We start from the raw sequence: 22,326 nt of genomic DNA on the forward strand, positions 1-22,326 counted from the left end.
GCGGGAACACCTTGCAGTAGTCTCACTAGACGTCATTGTTGGGGAGAATTCTCCTTCTAGGGCTAATTTCCCTCACCTAGTGAGTCCCCCAGCAGTTTTGCTGTATTTCTGGAGTTTATTTTTTTCCACTTGGTAAGAGTGTGCCTCTCTTTCCCACTCTTACCTGTGTTTTGCCATGTGTATTTCTATTAGTTGTGTGATCTTGGGCTCTGGAGCACACCACTCCAGAAGCCTCCTTTGTTGTGTGTTACACTGCACCTTCAGTGCAGTAACACAGGGTTGTCTTTTGAGACTTCCCTCTGACTCCATTTCTCTGGGGCTGACTACTGTCCCCCAGAGAAAAGTAAAGTTGCCATTAACTTTACATAGTCACTTGAACCACAGAACCAGTACACCCCATCTTACATGGAGTACTGGGAAGGGATAATCCTTAGCCCTTTTTATCTGTACCTCCTACAGTATTGTTTCGCTCTTTTAACATCTAGACTTGGCTGGTGGCAGTGGTATCTACCCTAACCTTTCTACCGCAATTATACTATATAAACGTGGTATTGCTTTTGGCTATTTTAGGAGCCTCAAGCATAAACCCGCTTGACCAAATTGTCTTTCTTTTGGCTCCGGTCGGGTTTATTCGCCATTTCTTTTTGTTAAAGTCCTTCTGGTGTTTTACTTTGCGCAGCAAACTAGGTATGCCTTCTTTGTTCACCCTCTTTTGGCAGGCTTCTGCCCTCCTCTTGGCGCCTGGGTGTCTAAGTGGACTGAATGTGAGGGAGGGGTGTAGTCACCCCCTGCCAGGGTATCCTAGGAAACCCAAGTCGCACTTTGCCATGATTGGCTGAGGTGGTTGTCTGGGCTGGACATCCCGCCTGCTGCGTGATTGACAGCCAGGCTGTGTGAATGGTGGTTTTTCGCATAAAAGGCAGGTCTCTTGGGATAGAAGTCAGTCGCCACTGGAACTAAAAGGAACCGAAGAGAAGCGGAGAAGACGACTGCTGCAACTACCCCGTCCCGGTGAAGCCCTGCTGCAGTCCTGAGCTATCTACCCTTCAACGACCAGAGAAGATCCAATCCGGAGTCGTCTTCCCTTGAGCCTGATGGGGATAACCAGCTCATCTTTCACAGCCGGAGGATCCTCTTCTTGGTCGAAATCGCTGCACACTGCTGTAGTAGTCCGGATAGCCATCTGAAGAGCCTCTCCTGTTTTTAAGGAGCGCACCTTTTATTCATCGTTGCTGCTGCCGGCTTCATCCCTGTGTGGTGCAGACCCCTTCAGACGTCCTCCTTCGTGCCGAAGTTCCAGGAACCGTGGGTGTGCAGGAAACTACCAGGAACAACTGCCGTGGCACCAGCTCTTCCCTTGAATAAGGTACTGAGTCCTGCTTGAGGAATTGGGGTGAATCCCTTTTCTTCGCCTCCAAGGCTCGCCCTTGTCTTCCCTCCTTCTTATAACTTTTGCTTCCTCTTCCAACAATATCTAAGTACTCCTGGCTACGCTGAATCTTGAACTGTCTGACTGTGTGATCCTCGACAACAGGAACCGGGTTCCACTTGACACTGGCTCCGGCCTATTGACTTTTGTATTTCTGTCAGCGATTGTTCTCTGATTCTGTCTGCCTTGACAACAGTATTGCATATGATTTTTGCCCCCAACTCTCTCTGGTTAGCCCAGGAGCTAAGTGTGCTTTTGCCCCTGTAACATTTCTTGCCGTGGATACGCGTTTCTTTAATACGACGAACTGTCAAAAATTGATCGCAAATGTATTCATGGTAACGCTTTTGTTTCACAACATCGGTCTGCCTAATCACAGGGTACTTACCTTGAGCTGTTCTGTGCCGAGAGAATTGGTTGGTTGTAGTCTATTTTACGTGTGGTTTAGAATTTCTAGAAGTGCTGTGTTTTACTGATAGTTTAAAAAATAAATGTACTTATATTTTTTTACCTGAAACCTGAGTCAGTGTTTGCTTGAGTCACAGTAATTGTGGTCCTTTGTGTAATCTCTTCTACTGCTCATATACTCTTGAGATAAGCCTGGCTGCTCTGCTACTGCTACCACTATAACATAGTAGTACAGGCTTGTACCAAAGGGGAGCTTGTATTACCACTTGTGGTCTTAATCGTGTGTAGTGGTCCCTAAGGGCACTGCACAGGATTCTGCCTAACAGCCAATAAGGCATTTGATTCTATATATTGAGAATGGCTGATTGCGGTACTGAGAGAGTTCGGGTTGGGCAAACACTTCATTAGATAGGTGGAGCGGCTCTACGCGGCCCGATAGCTAGGGTAAAAACAGGAAGAATGGTCTCGGCCCCCTGGAATATCCAAAGAGGAACCAGACAAGGTTGTCCGCTGTCAACCATGTTATATATATTGGGGCTGGAGCCGATAGCCATCTATGTTAGGAAACAGTTTTTTGATGCGGGCATTGTGGTGGGGTGGAATACATCACGTAGTGTCCCTGTATGCAGATGATGTGCTCCTGTATCTGCGGGACCCGCACCTGAACGTCCCGGTGATACTGGATGTGCAAGATAGGTTTGCTGTTTTTTCAGGGATATCCTTCAGTAGGGAAAAATCCTGCATATTCCCATTAGTGGGACTGGCTGGGAAATCAGAGGCAGAACTACCAGAGGTAGGACTCGCTTGGCGGCCCGTGACGTTCAGGTATCTGGGAATAAATATTTGGCACACCCCGGACCTGATGCACAAGGACAACACTAAACTGGCATTAAGGGTGCTCAGAAAATCCATGGGGTTCGGGACTAAACTCCCATTGTCGGTGATGGGGGAGGGTTGCTAAAACCAAAATGATAGTCTTGCCGCGGTTCATATATTTTTTCCATAATGTGCACCATTACGTCCCAGCCTCTTTTTTTCCGCACAATTGAGAAACTGTTGAGGAAACTGCTGTGGGGTTCCACCAGACACAGACTGGCCCTATCCACACTGTTGCTACCATACAAAGAAGGCGGGGTCCAGCTACCGGACCTAGAATGTTACTACCAAGCGGCTCAGCTGTCACATGGCCAAATGGCTCGTCGACGAGGCTACCTCGGAAACGAGACTGATTAAGCAACTGGTGGCTGCCCCACACTTAAAAGAAATACTCTTGATCCCGCTACAATGCTTGAACACAACCCCAATGATAGTGTCACTGGGCAGGAAGATATGGGACAGGGTCCGCAAACTATTGAAGAAAGATTGCCCTTACTCCCCGGACACCCCAATGGCAGCTGATGTCTGTGTAGTGCGGGGGGACCTGTCTGGTATGAGACTGTGGGAGAGGTACGGTGCTTATACATGGGGGGGGGGACATGTACGAAGAGGGGTTTTCAGGGAATTCGATTCCCTGATGGAAAAAGAAGGGCTTCCCAGGGGCCAATTTCTATGCTACCATAGGGTCAAGAAAGTTGCGAGAAAAACTTGGAAGGAGTGGCCTGAAGAACCAGAGATTGACCAGACATTAACGGTGCTGCACAATCTTGGGAATGGGTGGAAACCGGTGTCCAGAATCTACACTCAAGGGGAAACTGACATAGGAACCACTATAACGGACAAAGTATGGGCCAGGGCCTTGGCATACCCCCGGGAAGTCTCCAGAAATGCTACATTTAGATTGATCCAACTGAATGTCCTATACAGGACATATATGACCCCGAGTAGGGTTGCTAAATTCAACAACAAAGTTGCCTCACCCTTGGTGTGGTGCAGTGGAAACAGATTTGATTCATATGTTCTGGGAATGCCCAAAGGTGCGAGGCTTTTGGGATAAGATTGAACTGGCCTGTCGGAAGGCCGGGATGGTGCGATATGAGTGGTCACCGCAGGAATGTCTCCTGGGATCCTACCCGAGGATAGGTATATACAGGCACATAATTAAACTGATGGACATGGCATGTATGGTCCAAACGGTCCATCGCAATGGCTTGGAAATTACAGAGAGGGCCACGGTATGTAAAATGATATGGGGAGATGGAGCACTGTACGAATGCTGAGACCAGAGTATGGGGCGAGGGGGTCACCAAAGCTGGTGGGGGAGGCAGCCCAACAAACAAAGCCTGGAAAGCGCTATTGTGGGACGTGTTTCACTCACCGGACGACAAACCCCCATGAATGCATGGCCCATGACTCAAGCAGTACCACTGGGCAGTCGAACAAACCATTGATGATGCCCTGCTAAAACACCTACGAAAATATTGCTGAACAAGAATATCCTATGAAGACTAGTTGTTTAAATGTTGTTTGGTTAAATATATGTGGTATTTGATATATGTAAGCATTCTTGATGAATTGTTATGTTTAATATAAATGCCAATAAATGCCAATAAAAACATTTCAAAATAAATGCATATTTATTTGACATTTCCTGCAAACCAACCTTGTTTGCAGTAAATGAGAAATAAAAGTTAAAAACATCCTAGAACGATATTGCACTCACCTGCAAGGTAGAGTACCATGCAAATGGTACTCAGCCTTCATAAAAACACTGTGACCATGCAAGTGGTTTTGCGCGGTCTGCTGCGCATTGCAAACTACACAACTGTCCCCAAAGCAAGTCAGCAGTATGCATTATGTTGTTTGATTATATTTATTTCTGTATAACGTTCTCTTTCTCTAGTTAGGTGGAAAACCTGCAACCTGAGATTGACATATTAGCCAAGCAACTGCGCTATGAAGTGTCTGTGTACGGTAAACAGCAGGGGTGGTCTGACAAAATGGCAAAGTAAGTGCTAACATTACTCTTTTATGACTGGAGGTGTAAGCAATTCAAGTGTATTCACTTGTAGCATGTTTGAAACTGTGTAAGAGACACTTGTGAGTGAATCCATTACCTATATTATAAATAGTGTGTAAACATAAAAATCGCATTGTTTACACACTATTTATAATATAGGTAATGGATTCTCTGGGGAGAAGTGACGTCACCTGTTGAATCATCACATATCCCTCTGTTTTCAAGCAGATTCAGCATTACTGACCACTCCTGCATTGAGTTAACCTTTGACTGGCATAGAAAATCTAACTATATTACTATTTACCCTCTTCTCTCAAAAGAAATTAAATAATTCCTGCTATTACAAGTTGCTGTAAAAAGACGTAACAAGTTCATACATGCCACATAGTCATTTAAAGTGTTTCCGACACTGTACAAAAATGCTTTCTGTAATACTTTCTGGCTAATTCCCCCAGGTGGCGCTTTCCTGGTTATTGTTTTTTTTTTACTTTTATTTATTGGCAAACATATTGTAGTACAGCAGGTTGCGGGTTATTTTCATAGCACAGAAGTGGAAAGGTGGATTACATTCACAGTATACTTCGAGCGAAGGACATGCAACATATAAACATCACGTTTTTCTTCTGGAAAGTTAAGTTAGTGGTATGATTTAGCAGATCTTAATTTAGTGACAGTTACTGGGAGAGGTTTGACTATGTTTGAAATTTGGACCGGATGTTGTTGGGACGGGACGTGAGGGGCAGCGAGTTCACATATTGTTCTTTGCATTTCTGAGCCCAGGTTAGTGCAACATCCAGATTTTGTTGTTGGGTGGAGAGGCATGTTTCCATCTCTGCAGCACACATCTCTTGGCGATCATACATCCTATATTCACAAATGCACTCATTTTATTCGGGATTTTGTTCCATAAAGCAAACAGAGCTCCCAAGGGGGAGCGCTTAAGGGGGACGTTCACTATGTCAGAGAGAGTTTGCAGTACATTGTCCCAGAAGACCCCTAGTTGGAGGCAAAACCAAAACATTTGCATCTGGTCGGCTGCGTCTGCACGGCAACTGGGGCATAGGGGTTCTGCACCCTGGGAGATTTTGTTGAGCTTTTGGGGGGTATAGAACAGCCTATTGAGCAGTTTAAATTGCATACAATGCAACCTGAAATTCAGAGAGACCGGTTTTGTATGTGTAAACATGCGCTTCCATTGAATGTCGGATAGGCCCACCCCCAGGTTGTCAGACCATCTAGAACCTGCCCTTGAGGTGGAGTCAGATTGTCAACAGCATTCTATATAGTCTGGACATTATCCTGCGGGTGCCATAGGAGTTAGCAATGTACACCACCTCTTGAGTTTCAGGGGGTTTGGATGGGAGGGAGGGCCACAGTCAGTGTGCCACCACGTGCAGTCTTTAATATTGTAGTAGTTCTAGTCCTGAGCCAGTGTCCCCCCCCCCCCCCCACCCCGCCAGGATTGAGGTGTGATAAAGTTCCCATCTTGGAATAGGTCTGCAATAGCTCTATAGCCCAGCCCTCTCCAGTGTGCCGCCAGAGCGGTGTCGCAGGTGGGAACTAATCCCATAAAGTTTCACGAGGGGGAGCCATTTGCAATATGGACGTACGGCGATACTCCGTGTTAGTATGTGGTGCCATGCAAGTAGAGTGACACAGACTGGGTCGTACGGGCAGTTATCTTTTATGTTGAGTGTTTTTAGCTCGGCTTCCCCGGCTGCTAGTCAATCGAGTTTGACATGTGGAGGTTGTTGTGTGTTCGCCATACCAATAGAAGGTATAATGGGCTTGTGCCGCCAACCAGTATAATTCGAGATTGGGGGGCGCAAAGCCACCCTTGTCATATGGTAGTCATATCCAACCATTTCTTCCGTACTGCCCCGGCATGCCAAAGGAATTGCGCACAAAGATCATGTATTTTGGAGAAAAATGAGTTTTCCGACCAGATGGGAACGTTGGCGAATATGTATAGAAGTTTTGGAACTATTATCATCTTCACCAGAGACAATTTGCCGGCCACTGTGAGTGGGAATGCACACCACCTGAACAGTTTGCTTTCCACGTAGGATTCTATAGCGCCATAATTATCTGTCAACAGAGATGGTTTCGCCCCAGATCCCATTACCCCAAGGCATTTAATTCCATTGGGGGACCAGCAGAGGGGGTAAATGCCTCTTGGTTGTTTGGTGTTGACAGGAAGTGGGAATATTTCTGACTTCGTATAGATTATTGCAAACCCGGAGAGTACCCCCATGTGGACGATATCCTTGAGGATACGGTCGAGATTTTCTTCAGGATCCCGCACATACGGCAGGACATATTCTGCGTATAGTGATACTATTTCTGATTGGCCCATGAGGCGGACATCTTGATGACCGTGATGGAATGAAATCATATCAGCCATTGGCTCGATGGCTAGAGCAAAGAGGATCAGGGAGAGCCGACATTCCTGTCGTCTGCCCCTGCTTAGACTTAAAGCTGATGATTTGTGAGAATTGACTAAGACACAGGCTGTGGGGGATGTGTAAAGAAGTGTGATATATCGCAGCATTTTAGGGCCTATTCCCGTTTTGTCAAGGACTGCCCACAAATATTCCCAAGAGACCATGTCAAAGGCCTTTTGAGTGTCAAGTGTTACTGCTATTGCCTCTGCCGCCGGGTCGATTCTTGCCATAACGTTGAATAGCCACCTGATGTCTTTGATGTCAATCTTCCTGGTACGAGGACCCCATTGTCGTTATGTATTATGTGGGGCATTAGCGGGTGAAGTCTATTAGCAAGAGCTTTGGTGAAAATCTTAGTGTCCACATTCATAAGGAGGGAGGGTCTGTAAGACCCGCATTTGTTACTTTGCTTGCCCGGTTTAAGGAGAATGGTTATAGTAGTGTCTCACAAGGAAGTGGGAAGGATGGTGTCCCGAAGTGACTCGTTCCATACCTCAAGAAGGCGCAGAGAGAGTAGGGCTGCGTGCTCTTGGTAGAATTTGGATGTGAGGCTGTCCGGGCCTGGTGCCTTACTTCCTGGAAGCTCAGTAATTACGGTTAGAACCTCCTCTAATGTAATGGGGGTCTCAAGGTCCTCCCTGGCTTGAGCGTTTAAGCGCGATAAAGGAACCTTGTCAAGGAGGGACCGTACCGCGGATGCATCATACTGTTGGACGGAAGTGTACAGTGAACTGTAAAAAGTCAGACAACACCCATAGGATTTCCTGGTCCGACCATTGGGGGTTCCCATGCACATCCATAATGCAATCTACCTGTGTATGTCCGCCTTAAAGTTTGGTTAGTTTGGCAAGGGTTCATCCCGGTCTTTCCCCCTCCCATACCTCCTAGCTGCTTGTGGACGTTAGAAGTAGCATACTTCCCTGAGGGTGTGCACCTTCAACTGTTCCAGCTGCGGGCGCATCTGCGCTAGAACTTGCAGACTTGCGTGATTAGCATCCATGTTCCAGGGATTTAAGTTTGTCTGAGGTTGTTTTTAATTGTTTTCAGAATCCCTGCTTTCCTAGAAATTGACATGCCTTGGATGTAGACCATGAAGGCCTCCCAGCGCACTCCAGCGGATGTAGCATCTACTTCATTACAGGCAAAGTTACTCTCAATGTCTGAGCGAATCTCCGCCTTAAATACTATGTCACGAAGTGCCTCCGATTTGAACCACCAGGTGCTGCACGGCCCAGGGGCCCTCCCATGGTTGTTAAACGGAAATCCTATTAATGCCTCCTTTTGATTTATATTGGCCTAAGCCTAGCTGCTCTGTGGGGAAAACCGCGTTGCAAAGTTCTGAATTAGAATTGACTTCAAGCGCCATCTTGGAAAAAGCCCTTCATCTTTGGTTCTAAAACTCCTGCTCACTCTTCAGTAAATGATTGGCTATGTTTTCTGCTGCTAGAGCAAAATCGACCTTTGAGCCTATGTCAACACTAGGGCTGGCAGAGCAGACTATTTGTCCTGTGCAAACAAGAACTTGCAGTCAGAACGAACTCCCATTCAAAATGTTATCTATGTCTACAAACCTCATCTTCTCACAAACAGTGTTATACAATGAATGTAAACTGATGCTGCATGTTTCTGAAGGAATCCTGTGTACATTGGAAAGCTAAAGATCCACACAGCTGACGGCAACAAATTTTGTAGTTCTGTTTAAGGAACCTTGGAGCTAAAGTGAACTCCACTTTAAAGTGTTTTCTGTATCAATAGTTTCAGCCATTAACTGAATGTTAGACAAACTAAAACTGTGTACCTTTAACAATAAGCTGTTGAATTTATTTCTTGAAACTAGGATCAGTTTAAGCTGGTTAACCAACATGACCAGACAGAACAAAGTTGTAACCATTGTATTTTGAAGGCTAGAAAACACTTGAAGTATGTAAAGACAATATTGTTGTATTTGCTATGTGAACGGGGCACAAACCCAAATTTGTAAATCATTAGTTTGGAGATGGGCTGAGCTATATCCAGGATTCTGTATAAATACTGCCTGTTTTGTGATGATCAGGACTCACTCTCCTCACAGTGTTTCTGGTACACGCTGCGAGGTGCTGTGAACCAGATAGCTATCTGCTTTAATATTTGAATCTGTGCAGAATAAACCTTTAAACTTTGTGACTGGCGGATCCAATTTTTGGTGGTACCAAGCCTTGATATTTACTTGATTTTACATGGTAACGGTCAGTACTACTGGAGAGTGGTCAGACAATATTTGGGGTAATATCACAACAGACTTAACTCTATTCATTAACAATCCCGAGGTTAGATAGATGTCTATGCATGATGAACTGTCATGCATTAACAGGTAAAAGGTATACTGACGCTCCTGTGGGTGTATTGTTCGCCATGTGTCTCTCAGCTCCAGGCGGTCCATGTGTGTACGAAGCTGGCGATCTGCATGTGATTGGGGCCTGGGAGCCACCCCAGTTCTATCCATAGATTGGTCAAAGAGCAAGTTCATGTCGCACACCCCACAGAATCGGGATCCCGATATACCCCATTTGAATCAATGCTACTTCATTGAAGAATTCAGGGGAGTCGATATTGGAGCAGTAGGAATTAACCAGTAACAATTTGATTCCGTCTCTAATGCAGTGCAGGAGCACAGCGTCCTCTGGGGTCTAAGTATTTCTTTTTTAGGACACATTTTACTGATTTGTGAATTAATGACATGACCCCCCCCCCCCCTTGATTGGGTAGAGTGTGAGGTGAAAAACCTATTTGTCCCCTATGCTGGTGCAATGCCCATGCATACTCCCTCCTTGGCGTGCGTCTCCTGTAGGAGAAGAATGTTGACCTTGTCTCTATTCGCATAGGCCACTATTTTTCACGATTTAGTGAAGCTTCCCATCCCTGTAACATTACAAGTAAACACATTCAATTCCATAACAGCAATAGTATTTTTTTTAGATGAATGCCCCGCCAACCTCTGGCCACAAGTTCTATCTTTTTGATAGTTTCCAACTATGTACATTGATTTACCCATTTTCTTCCCTTTATAGGGCCCAGTGACGGAACCAGCACGTAAACTACTGGATGGGTCCGGTTGTACCCGGAGTCCCCCTCCCTCCCACTCTCACTGCCCTCTCCAACCTTGCAGTGTAAAACCATCGCTTGCCCCCCCACCCCCCAAACACCCTCATGGCCTACCCCAACATGGCCCACTGTCTTTATCATAATACAACATTAACTTAGCAGCCGCTGCTGGGTTAGCTGCTGCCGTTGTGACCCAGTCCACAAGTACTTCGCAGGATCATTAGCTCAAATGTATTTTGTGGTGGTGGAAAGTTACATCTCTGGTCCTATGTGCTCGTCCTATAAGTAGAAGTAGTTGATGATGCGATTCTAAGGGGTTTCTTCAATCGGCGGAGTGAAATCTTCGTCATCTTGGTTATCTGTGATCCGTATTTGAGCCTCTATGAATGTAACTGCTTCGTCCAGAACCATAAATTTTGCATTGGATTTCGAAATTTTTGTTTAGCCGGGAACAGCATTGTGTATTGGATCTTGCGGGTTTGGAGTCATTTCTTGACTCCAATAAACTGGCGTCCATGCTGAACCGAGCTTGAGAAATCTGGGGAAAAAGCCATATTGTCTGCGAGTCCAGACGGAGTTCCTTTTTCTCTCTGGTGAGGCGGAGGAGTTGATCTCTGTTAAGGAAACTGAGGATCTTCGCGACGATTTGCTGTGGAAAGTCGCCTGGTTTTGATTTGGGCCAAGTGCCTGGTGGGCCTGCTCCACTGCAAAGAATGGGAAAAGCACCAGGGCACCCAGGAGGTCCTTGAGTACATTCTCAACAGCCTGTTCCATGCCTCCATATAGTGCATCCTTAGGGACCCAACAATTCTGATCTTATTTCTCTTGGAGCGTGATTGCAAATCATCACATTTGGATTTCAGTTTTTATGTCCTTCACTAGGGTTGTCACTGTGTTTTGGATGCCTTGCACTGTGTCTTCCGTTGCTCCAATTCTTGTTTCAGCCTCTGATGCGCACAGCTTCCTTGGCAAGTTGTGATCTCGTGGATGCAACATTGGCCGTGATATACAGTTTCTCGTGGACAGCGCAAACCCCTTGGCCATGGCTTCTATCATGCGAGTAAGGTCGGGAGGTGGGCTCATGGTTGGGCGTATTTTCTACATGTGCGCGCTAGTAGAGAGTTCCGGGATTTCTCGAGGAGCGACTATTGCAAATTTGGCCATGGCTCCTGTCATCTTCCCACCTCCCGTGCCTCTGGTTATGATTGAGCTGGTATGTCTGCGCTGGGGAGCTGCCTAGATCTCGGATTGGAGGGCTCTGTTGGTCGTCACTTCTTGAGACCAAATCAGAAGCCTTTTATTCGGCTTCCCTTGAGGGGGTTAGTTGGAGTTGTCTGGCATGCTCTGGGCCCAAAGTGTCTGTGGCAAGGCAGGAGGGGCCGGCCGATACACGTAGCTTCAATTGGGTGGGTACATGGCAGGCCTACAGGGCTGCAGAATCGCCACAGCCTGGCCCCCTCCGCCCCCTATGTGTGCGCCGATTGTTAGGCAGAATCCTGCGCAGTGCCCTTAGGGACCACTACCCACAATTAAGTCTACAAGTGGTAATACAAGTTCACCTTTGCTACAAGCCTGTACTACTATGTTAAAGTGGTAGCAGTAGATGAGCAGCCAGGCTTATCTCAAGAGCATATGAGCAGTAGCAGAGATTACACAAAGGACCACAATTACTGTGACTCAAGCAAACACTGACTCAATGAGTACATTTATTTTTTAAACCATCAGTAAAACACAACACTTCTATAAATTCAAAACCACATGCCCCAGTTCCTCAAAGCAGAACACAGTACCTTATTCAATGAAGAAGCTGGTGCCACGGCAGTTGCTCCTGGTAGTTTCCTGCAGACCCACGGTTCCTGGTGCTTCGGTCGTGGAGACGAGAAGGAGGACGTCTGGAGGGGTCTGCACTACGCAGGGATAGGCCAGCAGCAGCGACCGTGAATAAAAGGTGCGCTCCTTTAAAACAGGAGAGGCTCCTCAGATGGCTATCCGGACCACTACAGCAGTGTGCAGCGATTTCGACCATGAAGAGGATCCTTTAGCTGTGGAAGATGAGCTGGTTGACCCCACCAGGCTCAAGGGAAGAAGACTCCGGACTGGATCTTCTCTGGTCGTCGAAGGGTAGATAGCTCAGGACTGCAGCAGGGTTTCACCAGTACGGGGTAGTTGCAGCAGTTGTTCTCTCCACTTCTCTTCGGTTCCTTGCAGTTCCAGTGGCGACTCTGACTTCCAGCCCAAGAGTCCTGCCTTTTATGTGAAAATCCCCCATTCACACAGCCTGGCTGTCAATCACGCAGCAGGGGGGTTGTCCTGGCCGGACAACCACCTCGGCCAATCATGGCAAAGTGCGACTTGGGTTTCCTAGGATACCCTGTGCAGGGGGTGACTACACCCCTCCCTCACATTCAGCCCACCTAGACACCCAGGCACCAAGAGGAGGGCTTCGCTGCAGAAGCCCGCCAAAAGACGGTGAACAAAGAAGGAAAAACTGGTTTGCCGCGCTAAGTAAAACACAAGAAGGACCTTAACAAAAAGAAATGGCGAATAACCCCGACCGGAGCCAAAAGAAAGCATATTTGGTCAAGCGGGGTTAGGTTTGAGGCTACTAAAATAGCCAAAACCAATACCACGTTTATCTAATATAATCGCGGTAGAAAGGTCAGGGTAGATACCACTTCCACCAGCCAAGTCTAAATGTTAAGAGAGCAGAACAAAGCTCAGAAAGGCACAGACAAAAAGGGGGAAGTATTAACCCTTTCCAGTACTCCATGTAAGATGGGGTGTACTGGGTCTCTGGTTAAAGTGACTATGTAAAATTAATGGCAACTTTACCTTTCTCTGGGGGACAGTAGTCCGCCCCAGGGAAATGGAGTCAGAGGGAAGTCTCAAAGACAACCCTGTGTTACTGCACTGAAGGTGCTGTGTAACACACACACACAAAAGGGGCTTCTGGAGTGGTGTGCACCAGAGCCCTAGATCACACAAACAGTAAAAATACACATGGCAAAACACATGTAAGGGGAAAAAGGGTTCTACTCTTACCAAGTAAAATAAATAAACTCCGGTAATCCAGCTAAGCTGCTGTGGGACTCACTAGGTGAGGGAAATTAGCCCTAGAAGGAGAATTCTCCCTAACACCGATGATGTAACTTTGATATTGCACCTGGTCACAGGGCGCCGCCCGTATAGTAGCGTCCGATGAGTAGGAGCGTTATTGTTACTTCTGGCATGTGGTAACTTTAGCCGCGGCCGAGTCTGGTCGCTCCCCAGACTCTGGATATGGTATTGCAGTGTCCGCCCCTGGATTGGGTGTGATTTGCTTTGGTCGTGGGTACAGGTACAGTTTAGCTGCCTCTGTCGCCTTGGTCACTACCGCTGTGCCGGCATAGGGGATTGTGCGGATTTCTGCTGCGCAGCTCGAGGTGCCTTAGTTTGCTCCTTATGCGATTGGCGACTGTATTTGTTTTTGCCCTGTATAGGTGGTAGCTGTGTCTTATTTATTCTCTGGTGTTGCCAGGGGTTGGATGAATGACAAGCCTGGCAGAGGGAGTTTGGACAGGCTTGGTGGGCTGATAATGTTACTGTAATGCGGGTCGGCCAAATGTAAGAAGCTGCCCATATTGAGCAGCTCTGAGAGGTCCGCACCGGGCAACAGGGCGTGGATATGGGTGCTGCTACGGGTTCGGTCCCATTAAAGTTTGTGCTGTAGAGGTCGTCCCAGGAGTGGAGCGGATGAGGTGTGGATGGCCGCTGGACCCCGCGCTGCGGTCACTGCAGGGTGGTGGCCCAGGAGTTCATGGTGTTGAGTGGCCTACAGCCACAATTGGGGTCTTGGTGGGCTGGGCTGCCAGGGTAGTGATCAGTAGTGATCAGTGCTGCAAGGCTGCTCGGGAGCCAACCGTCCAGGAGGGCCGGTGCAGCTCCGGATGGCAAGTCACAGGCCACAGACACAATGGTGGCCAGCAAAGCATCCCGTCCCACGGGGCCTCCGGTGCTATTCACCCTGTCCCGCTACCAGGGGTCGGGAGGCCTGGAGAGCCGTAGTGCGGAAACCACAGAGTTGGTGCCCCTGTGTAGGGGGATGCCGGCAGGGTTGTGGAGAGAGCCTGCTGTAGGGTTGCCCGCGATCCAGGGGTGCAGCACTCACCGGCTGCCCCCTGCAGACGTGCGGAATGAACGCCTCCTCCTGCGGGTAGGTCCCAGGGTGTGGCGCAGAGGATCAGTGAGAGCTGTGCCTCGATCTTCTGCAGATATATGGTGATATCAGAAGTCGGCGGGTCGCCACTGTAGGTTCGGAGCGGACGACTTGGTGTTCGCTGCCTGGACACACACTGCGTCAGCAGCTCCTCCCCCTCAGAGCGGGGTGATCAACAGCCCACAGCGGGTCATACGGCCCCAGTTTCACACCCCACCAGGACCGGCAGGTCTGGGCAGCGAATGGTACAGATGCTCCGAGTAGACAAGGTTCTTTATTGCTGCCACCACTCGTAATCTCTGATGGGTCTTTAGTGGTGCTCAGGTACTAAGCAGCCTTTTTGCTGGCTGCTATGTCTTCTTTTTGGATTGTTCCTCATTTGACCTTGTTAACTTACTTACTCCTTCTCGGTTCGGGCCTCGTCATGCTCTTGAAGTGCCTTCTCCTTGATGATTCTATTTCTCCTTGATCATGGCCTCTGCCATATATTTCTCTGGCATAGGCCTCTGCCTTCCTTGGTGAGGTCCTTGATGTTTTCTTACTCTTCCTTTTCATGGGATTGGACCTCTGCACTTTCCCTGAATAGAGCTTCAGTCATGTCTTTGCAACTCGTTCCAGAGCTTCTACATCGCTTTGCCTCTACACCTCTCTGGCCAGCCCCCTTCTTATCTCTGCCTTGTCTCTCCTTTACATTTTCCGTGTCCACTCCTTTCCTCTCCCCCACTCGGCCTCTTCTCCACACAGCTTTTCCTGTATGAGCGTCTCTCATCTGTTCCTTCTGTATCAGCTCCTCTCCCCTCTTTACTTTCTGTATGGGGGTTTCTTCCCACCTCCTCCTGAATCAACTCATCACTTTGCCAGGGGTTAGGGACAGCCTGATTTGATTTTATTCATTTATAACGCGCACAGATCCGACTTGACCGTATAAAGGCGCAGATGATTGAAAAAGATGACGAAGGAAAACGGGTGGTTAAACAGCTCAGAAAACAGGCAGTATACAGAACCGTAGGACACCATGAGCTCGTTATTTAAAGAGATACGTTTTGAGGGCTTTACGAAACTGATAAACGGACTCTTGTGCTAAAATGCCCCGAGGGAGGTTGTTCCAGAGTCTAGGGCCCTAAACTGCAATCGTTCTATCTCCCCTTGAGACACAAAAAGAAGGTGGAATCGTCAATGGCATCTGGTCCCCTGAAGGGAGGGTCTTTGTTGGTTGATATCTAGTAATTATATTGCCAATTCTAACTACTGTTCCCAAAGATAGAAAGGGAATTTCATCCCGATTACATTTGATTTTTTGAGACCAGCACACCCCACCCCATGTGGAGTGCTGGAGAGATGCATTGCATCCTATTCTCACTGCTCCAATAACATTTCTATTACTGTGACAAACTTACTATTATGGCTAGTGGCTGTCTATTTACTTTTATGACTTTTATGCGATTATTTACTCGTAGGCTGAAAACCCAACCGGTAATGCACAGGAGGGTCACTATTTTTCCAGAATGGTGGCTCCTTTTTTCTTTTGGCATTTTCAGTTTGCATGTCCTTTGTTTGTCCTGCTGTCCTAGCTGTGCTATGTCATGTCCTGTTTGGATTTTTGTCATTTGAGAAGCCCGCCAAGGCTCCAGAGTGTCTGGGAAAACAGAAAATGGGGGAGGAGTCCGAAAAACTCTGCAGCCCCTTGTCTTCTAGCATGCCCACCTGGATCCAGTTCCAACTGGGTGTTAGGGAGAATTCTCAGAAATGTGCTAATTCCCTCCACCTTAGAGATCACCAGCAACTTTGCTGGATTTTGAGGACTTGATTCTTTTAACCTGGAGAGAGTGAGACCCTTTTTCCCACTCTTTCATGTATTTTAATGTGATTTTGAACATTGTGTTTCTTTTGGCTGTGGAGTCTGACAAACTCCATAGGCATCATCTTTTACATTGGGTCACACAGCGCCTTTAGTGCACTGGCACAGTGAAGTCTTTCAGATTTCCCCTACGATTAAATACCTTATCTGGGATACACTACTGTTTCCCAGAGCAGTAAAGGGAAATTGACTTTACTTACATTTGAAACTTTCTAGACCCAGCACACACTATCTTACAATAGAGTGCCGGAGAGGTTACTTAGTATACTTAGTATCCCCTTTGTCTAGCTTCTCATGGACCATTTTTATGTTACCCTTTTCTCACTGAATGGCTGGTGAAAGTGTTTTACTTTTAACTACCGCGGTGTGATTTACCGCAAGCTGCATTCGCAGCTGCAGTAAAGCACCCAAGGGTGCCATTTTTGTCAAAATGGCCCTGTTTTTTTCGCCATTTCTTTGTGGAAAGGTCCTTCTTAAGATTTACTCTGCGCGCCAAACCAGGTTTGGTCCCATTCTTTGCTTTGCTTTTGGCGGGATTCACGAATGAAGCCCGCTACTGGCTCCAGGGTGTCTGGTCTGGGCAGGAAGTGAGGGAGATGCTCAAAACCCTCTGTGCTTAGTCTCCTAGTAGACCCAAATGCACTCTGTGATGATTGGCCGGCTGACTGGCTTGGAAGGCAGAGTAGACCACTGGATGAAGGAACCGAAGAAGAACTTGAAGAGGACGCCTGCTGCCACTCCTGGACCTTTGGTTTGCCCTGTGAAGCCCTGCTGCTGTGCTGAAACTCCAAATTTGTATCGACAGAGAAGCCCCTGCAAGGACGACTTCTCCCCTTGAGTTGGTGGGACCAATCAACTTTAAAGTAAGCCACCTGGACATTCTCTCAGAGCTGGTTGCATTTCCACAGAGTTGCTGCTGGAAACCGAAACGCCAGATTGTGTGCGTTGCTTTTAAGTTGGCCAAGAGCGCCAGGAAGATCCTCCGGACTCCCAGGAAGCAGGACTGACCAAGCCAGTGCCCCCTCAACAGAGTGCGGGACCCTAGAAGCAAGGAAAGTCCATCTCATCAGCCAGAAACTGCAGTGTTGCTATTTGCGGTAATCGCGAGGAGCTGAAACACTGAAGTGCCACTTATTGGAAAGATTTGCGGTTGCGAGCGGTGTCCATCGCTTTGCAGTGCAGGAGTCCCCAGATGTCAGAAGTCCTCCCTCTTGTCCCCACGACTGAGGCCCAGGAACAGTGAGATCTGCAGAGCTGCACAGCAACAGAAGTCATCTGCTGCACTTTTTCTTCAATACAAAAGGTACTGTAAAGTCTGAGAGAACTTGCCTCTCATTGTAGAGTTGCTTACATCTTCTACTACTCACAAGTCTAATCAGCTTGTGGGCCTACATTTGATTCTTCTTTTCTTCAAAGACTTCTAAAACATTGTGCAAAGACTTTTCTACTTACCTACCAGAAGTGCTTCATCCTATATAAGTCTTTTGCCCATTGACTTTGGCTTAGCCTGTTTTACTGAAATTATAAGTTACTCTTAGTCCATAGTCCCCTTTCCTCCATACTGTATGGGCGTCCCTTCCAAGGATGGGAGACAGAACCTTTTTCACCAGAAAAAAACCTTCTTTCCCTATTTAGAGGTGCGCAGGGATGCGGCCCAGGGAGCATGCGATGCCCTGACTCCGCCCTCCGGCGCCACACCTCAGTCCCCATTGACGCACCGACAATAGCTTTAACATTGCCTAATGGCACCAGTATTATTAGGGGGGAGGTTGGTGGGACATATGGAGGAAAGGGGACTATGGACTAAGAGTATGTTAGTCACTACGGTGTGTAACCTATAATTACTGTTACGTCCCATCCCCTTTCCTCCATACTGTATGGGCGATTACAACTGATTGTAGCCCCAGGTTGGAGAGGAGACCCTCCTTAAGCAAATAGGTTCCTGAGAACCACCTGTCCGAAAGCTGCATCAGATCTAGAGCCGGCATCCAAACAGTAATGCTTGCAGAAAGCCGAGGGAGAGGCCCATGTGGCCACCCTGCTTATGACTTGCCAAGGGACATGGCGCTGGAATGCCATGGCCGTTGCCTTGGCCCTGACTGCATGAGCATGCATGTTGGCCACGAGAGACTTGTGCTGGCCCTCATACGCTTCTTTGATGGCAGAGACCATCCAGCGGGATAAGGAAGCCTTAGAGGCCTGATAGCCTGGTCTTGATCCTCCGAAAGTGACAAACCCATGTGGCAGATGTGACAGATGCCCATGGTCCGGTCCGAGTAGAATTTCAGGGCACGCCTGACATCCAGACAGTGCAGCACTCTCTGTGCTTCGTCCTTGGGATCGGGAAAGAACGTAAGAAGGACTATTTCCTCGTTCAAGTGGAAAGCAGACAGAACCTTGGGCAGAAAGTCCGGGTGAGTCTGCATGACTACTTTGTCCTTGTGAAAGGTAGTATATGGTTCTGAGGTGACAGCACCTGATTTCGCTGGCTTTACAAGCCGAGTTGAGGCCGACTAGTAGAGCCATCTTGATGGTGACCAGCCTGATGTTCACAGACGCCATTGGCTGAATGGTTTGTGCACCAGGGCGCCCAAGACTATGTTAAGGTCCCACACTGGGTGTCTCTTGACGGGTGGGTAGAGCCTTGCGAGCCCCGTCGGATGTTTCTTGACGATAGGATTGGAGGAGGAGACGATGCCTTCCTCTGAGTTACTGTAAGCTCCAATGGCTGCGAGGTATGTGCGGCAGGTTTTCAGCTTCACGCCTGAGTGGGCGAGATGCGCCGAGAAGGAGAGCACGTCGTCCAAGGTGCGCGCCAGGAGGTCGATTCCTTTGGAGTCTGCCCAGTGGCAGAATCTGGTCTATTTGCTTTTGTACTGGGTCCTGGTACCCTTGCTCCTGGCGCCCTGTATGATCTCTAGATTGGCCTGTGAGAGGCTGAGGTGCCGAAGTGTTACCTGCTCAGGTACCACGCTGTGAGGGCTAGTTTCCGTGGCGCTGGGTGGATGACTCTGCGCCCCTCCGCCATGCTGTGCCAGAAGATGTGCTGGGCCCATCGGGAGGTGAATCGGGGGCACTTCCGAGAGACTGAGCAGCTCTGAAAACCATGGCCTGGCTGGCCACCATGGAGCTATTAGAATGATGAGTTGGCGAGACTCCTTGATTTTGCAGATTACCCTGTGAATCAGGGGCGTGGGCGGAAAGGCGTAGGCCTTCATGCTGGTCCACTGGAGGTGAAATACGTCTCCCAGAGAGCCGGGCCCCTGACCTTGCCAGGATGCGAACTGGGGACACTTCTTGTTGTGCCAGGTGGCAAAGAGATCCACCTGGGGGTGACCCCACCTGTCGAAGTTTTCCTGAATAATGACGTTGTTTAGCTGCCACTCGTAATTGTCCGCTCCCAGCCTGCTGAGCCTGTCCGCTTCCAGGTTGGATTCCCCCGGGAGGTAGACTGCTGTGAGGTAAATGTCATTTTCCAGGGCCCACTCCACATGCTGATTGCCAGTCTGCACAGAGGAGGGGGGGGATCTGGTGGCTCCCTGCTTGTTGACATAATACATGCTGGTCGAGTTGGCCGTCTGGATGAGGACAACCTTGCCCCTGAGAAGTGGAAGGAAGGCCCTGAGCGCCAGCCAGATGGCGTTAGGCTCTAGTCAATTGGTGTGTGTTGGGCAGAATTAAATGCAGTACCCTTTGGGAACACCACACACAATTAAGACTACAAGTGACAGTACAATCTCACCTTTGGTACAAGCATGTACTACACAGTTAAATTGGTAGCAATAGCAGAGCAGCCACACTTATCTCAAGAGTAAGTGAGCAGTATCAAATAGTTACACAAAGGACAGCAATTACTATGATTCAGGCAAACACTGACTCAAGGTTTCTAAGTAAAAGAATATATATTTATTTACTCAACAGTTGTAGAACATTTCACTATTAAAAGCAAGTAAGAAATCACAATCATAAATACACCACACCACTTCCCTTAAATTCCAGACAAGTTAAGCTCACAAAATGAAGTGGGAGCAAAATGGCAATTTAAAAGAGAGGGAAAAACAAGGTTATTAGAAAATAGGCAAACCAACTGGTAAGTACTCAGGGCAATAGAACAAGAGAAACTACAGTGAGGAGATCAGCTAGAAAAGGCTTAGGGCCAAAGTCAATGGGTCAAAGGTCTTTTGCTCAAGATTACACAGTTCAGGTTAGTTTGCGGTAAAGTTCGTGACACAGATTCCAGATGGGTTGGTTGGTAGAAAAGTTAGTTCAAAGAGAAGAGAAGGACAAGCCCTTGGATTGGCAAAAGATTTAAAACACTTTTACCACGGTTGAACGAAACGAGCAACCACATTTGCACAGTACCTTGAAACAGAGAGGGAGCTGTAGCTGAGGCGGACGTTCCTCGTGGTCCCTGCAGGCTCACGGTTCCTGAAGCGACTGTCGGACTGACATGAAGTAGGAAGACTGGAGGGTCCTGTGCCACCCCAGGAAGAAGCCAGCAGCAGAGCAAAACAACGAATAAATGGTGCACTCCTTAAAACCCAAGCAGGGTCCGACCTTCCTGGCTATCTGGCCCACTGTAGCTCTGTACAGCGAATTCGACCAGAGGAGGGGTCCTGGCTTGCAGTTTGGGCGTACTGGTTGGTCCCAGAAGCTCAAGGGAAGAAGTTTCCTGGAGGATCTTCTCTGTTGTCGGATTCGGAGATTCGGACCTGCAGGAGGGCTTCACCGGGCGGTTCAGTCGTGGTTGGGGTCCTCTTCTTCCAGTTCCTCGTTGGTTCTTTCGTTCCAGTGACGACTCTGCCTTTCCAGTCCCACCGACCTGCTTTTTGTGCAGTTTTCCCCCATTCATACAGCCTGACTGTCAATCACACAGCATGGTGGCTGTCCTAGCAAGGACAGTCCCCTTAGCCAATCAAACAGGAGTGCGACTTGGGTTACCAAGGGAACCCATGGCAGGGGTCCGAAGAGCCCTCCCTCACATCCTGCCTACCTAGACTTTCAGGAGCCTTAAGAAGGGCTTCTGTGCAGAAGCCCGCCGAAAAGACAGCGAACAAAGGAATCATCCCCAGTTTGGAAAAAAACACGAGAAAGACTTTAACAAAAAGAAATGGCGAATAAACCCAGTCGGAACCAAAATAAAATGTATTTGGTCAAGCGGATTTATGTTCGAGGCTAATATAATAGCCTAAAACAATACTACGTTTATATAAGATAATTGCGGTAGAAAAGTTAGGGTAGTTACCACTGCCACCAGCCAAGTCTTTAATGTTAAGGGAGCGAAACAAGGCTCCAAGAGGTAAAGACAAAAAGGGATAAGAATTAACCCTTTCCAATACTCCATGTAAGATGGGGTGTACTGGGTCTGTGGTTTAAAGAGTCTACATAAAGTTAATGGCAACTTTACATGTTTCTGGGGGACAGTAGTCAGCCCCAGAAAAATGTAGTCAGTGGGGAAGTCTAAAAGACAACCCTGTGTCACTGCACTAAAGGTGCTGTGTAACACATACAGAAAGTGGTGCTCATGGAGTAGGTGAGGCTCCAGAGCCCAAGAACACACACAAGGGTAAAAACACACATGGCAAAACACTTGCAAGAGTGGGAAAAAAGGCTCACACTCTTACCAGGTGAAAAAAAGAATTCTCTCTAACAATGTGATATTCCTGTCGAGTCCAGGTGCCGTGGACCGAGAGATCGTTCAGGGTGGCTCCCCAGCCCTGTAAGGGATTTCAATCAGGCACACACCCAAGTCTCGCCTAGCATGTAGTGCGCAAATGAAACCCTTATTTTATTTTTGTCTAGAAGTTCAATATTCTGAATGATATACCACTCATATCACACCCTTCTCAAAATATCCCCCAGGCCACACTGAACCAGGAACCAGGCTAGTTTGTAAAGGTAAAGATGTATTTATTTAATATTCAATAACACATAGGTTTAATATAGATATATATGGGGCAGCAATCGCCCAAAGGGTGACCATACAATTCAGAAAGTTAAGCAAAGCAATTGAAT

General features: G+C 47.8%; 1 protein-coding gene across 4 annotated transcripts in view; it reads left to right on the forward strand.

Moving 5' to 3' along the window:
• COX18 (cytochrome c oxidase assembly factor COX18) overlaps positions 1 to 22,326 on the forward strand; it is a 150,261-nt gene that overhangs the window by 53,517 nt on the left and 74,418 nt on the right. For all 4 annotated transcript variants that reach the window (XM_069632320.1, XM_069632322.1, XM_069632319.1 and 1 more), the window contains one exon: positions 4,621 to 4,721. In XM_069632320.1, coding sequence (XP_069488421.1) covers positions 4,621 to 4,721 — 101 coding nt within the window. The remainder of the gene's footprint in view (positions 1 to 4,620; positions 4,722 to 22,326) is intronic.

The sequence above is a fragment of the Ambystoma mexicanum genome, chromosome 6q (assembly GCF_040938575.1).
Source record: "Ambystoma mexicanum isolate Mex_15411 chromosome 6q, UKY_AmexF1_1, whole genome shotgun sequence".
NCBI lineage: Eukaryota > Metazoa > Chordata > Amphibia > Caudata > Ambystomatidae > Ambystoma > Ambystoma mexicanum.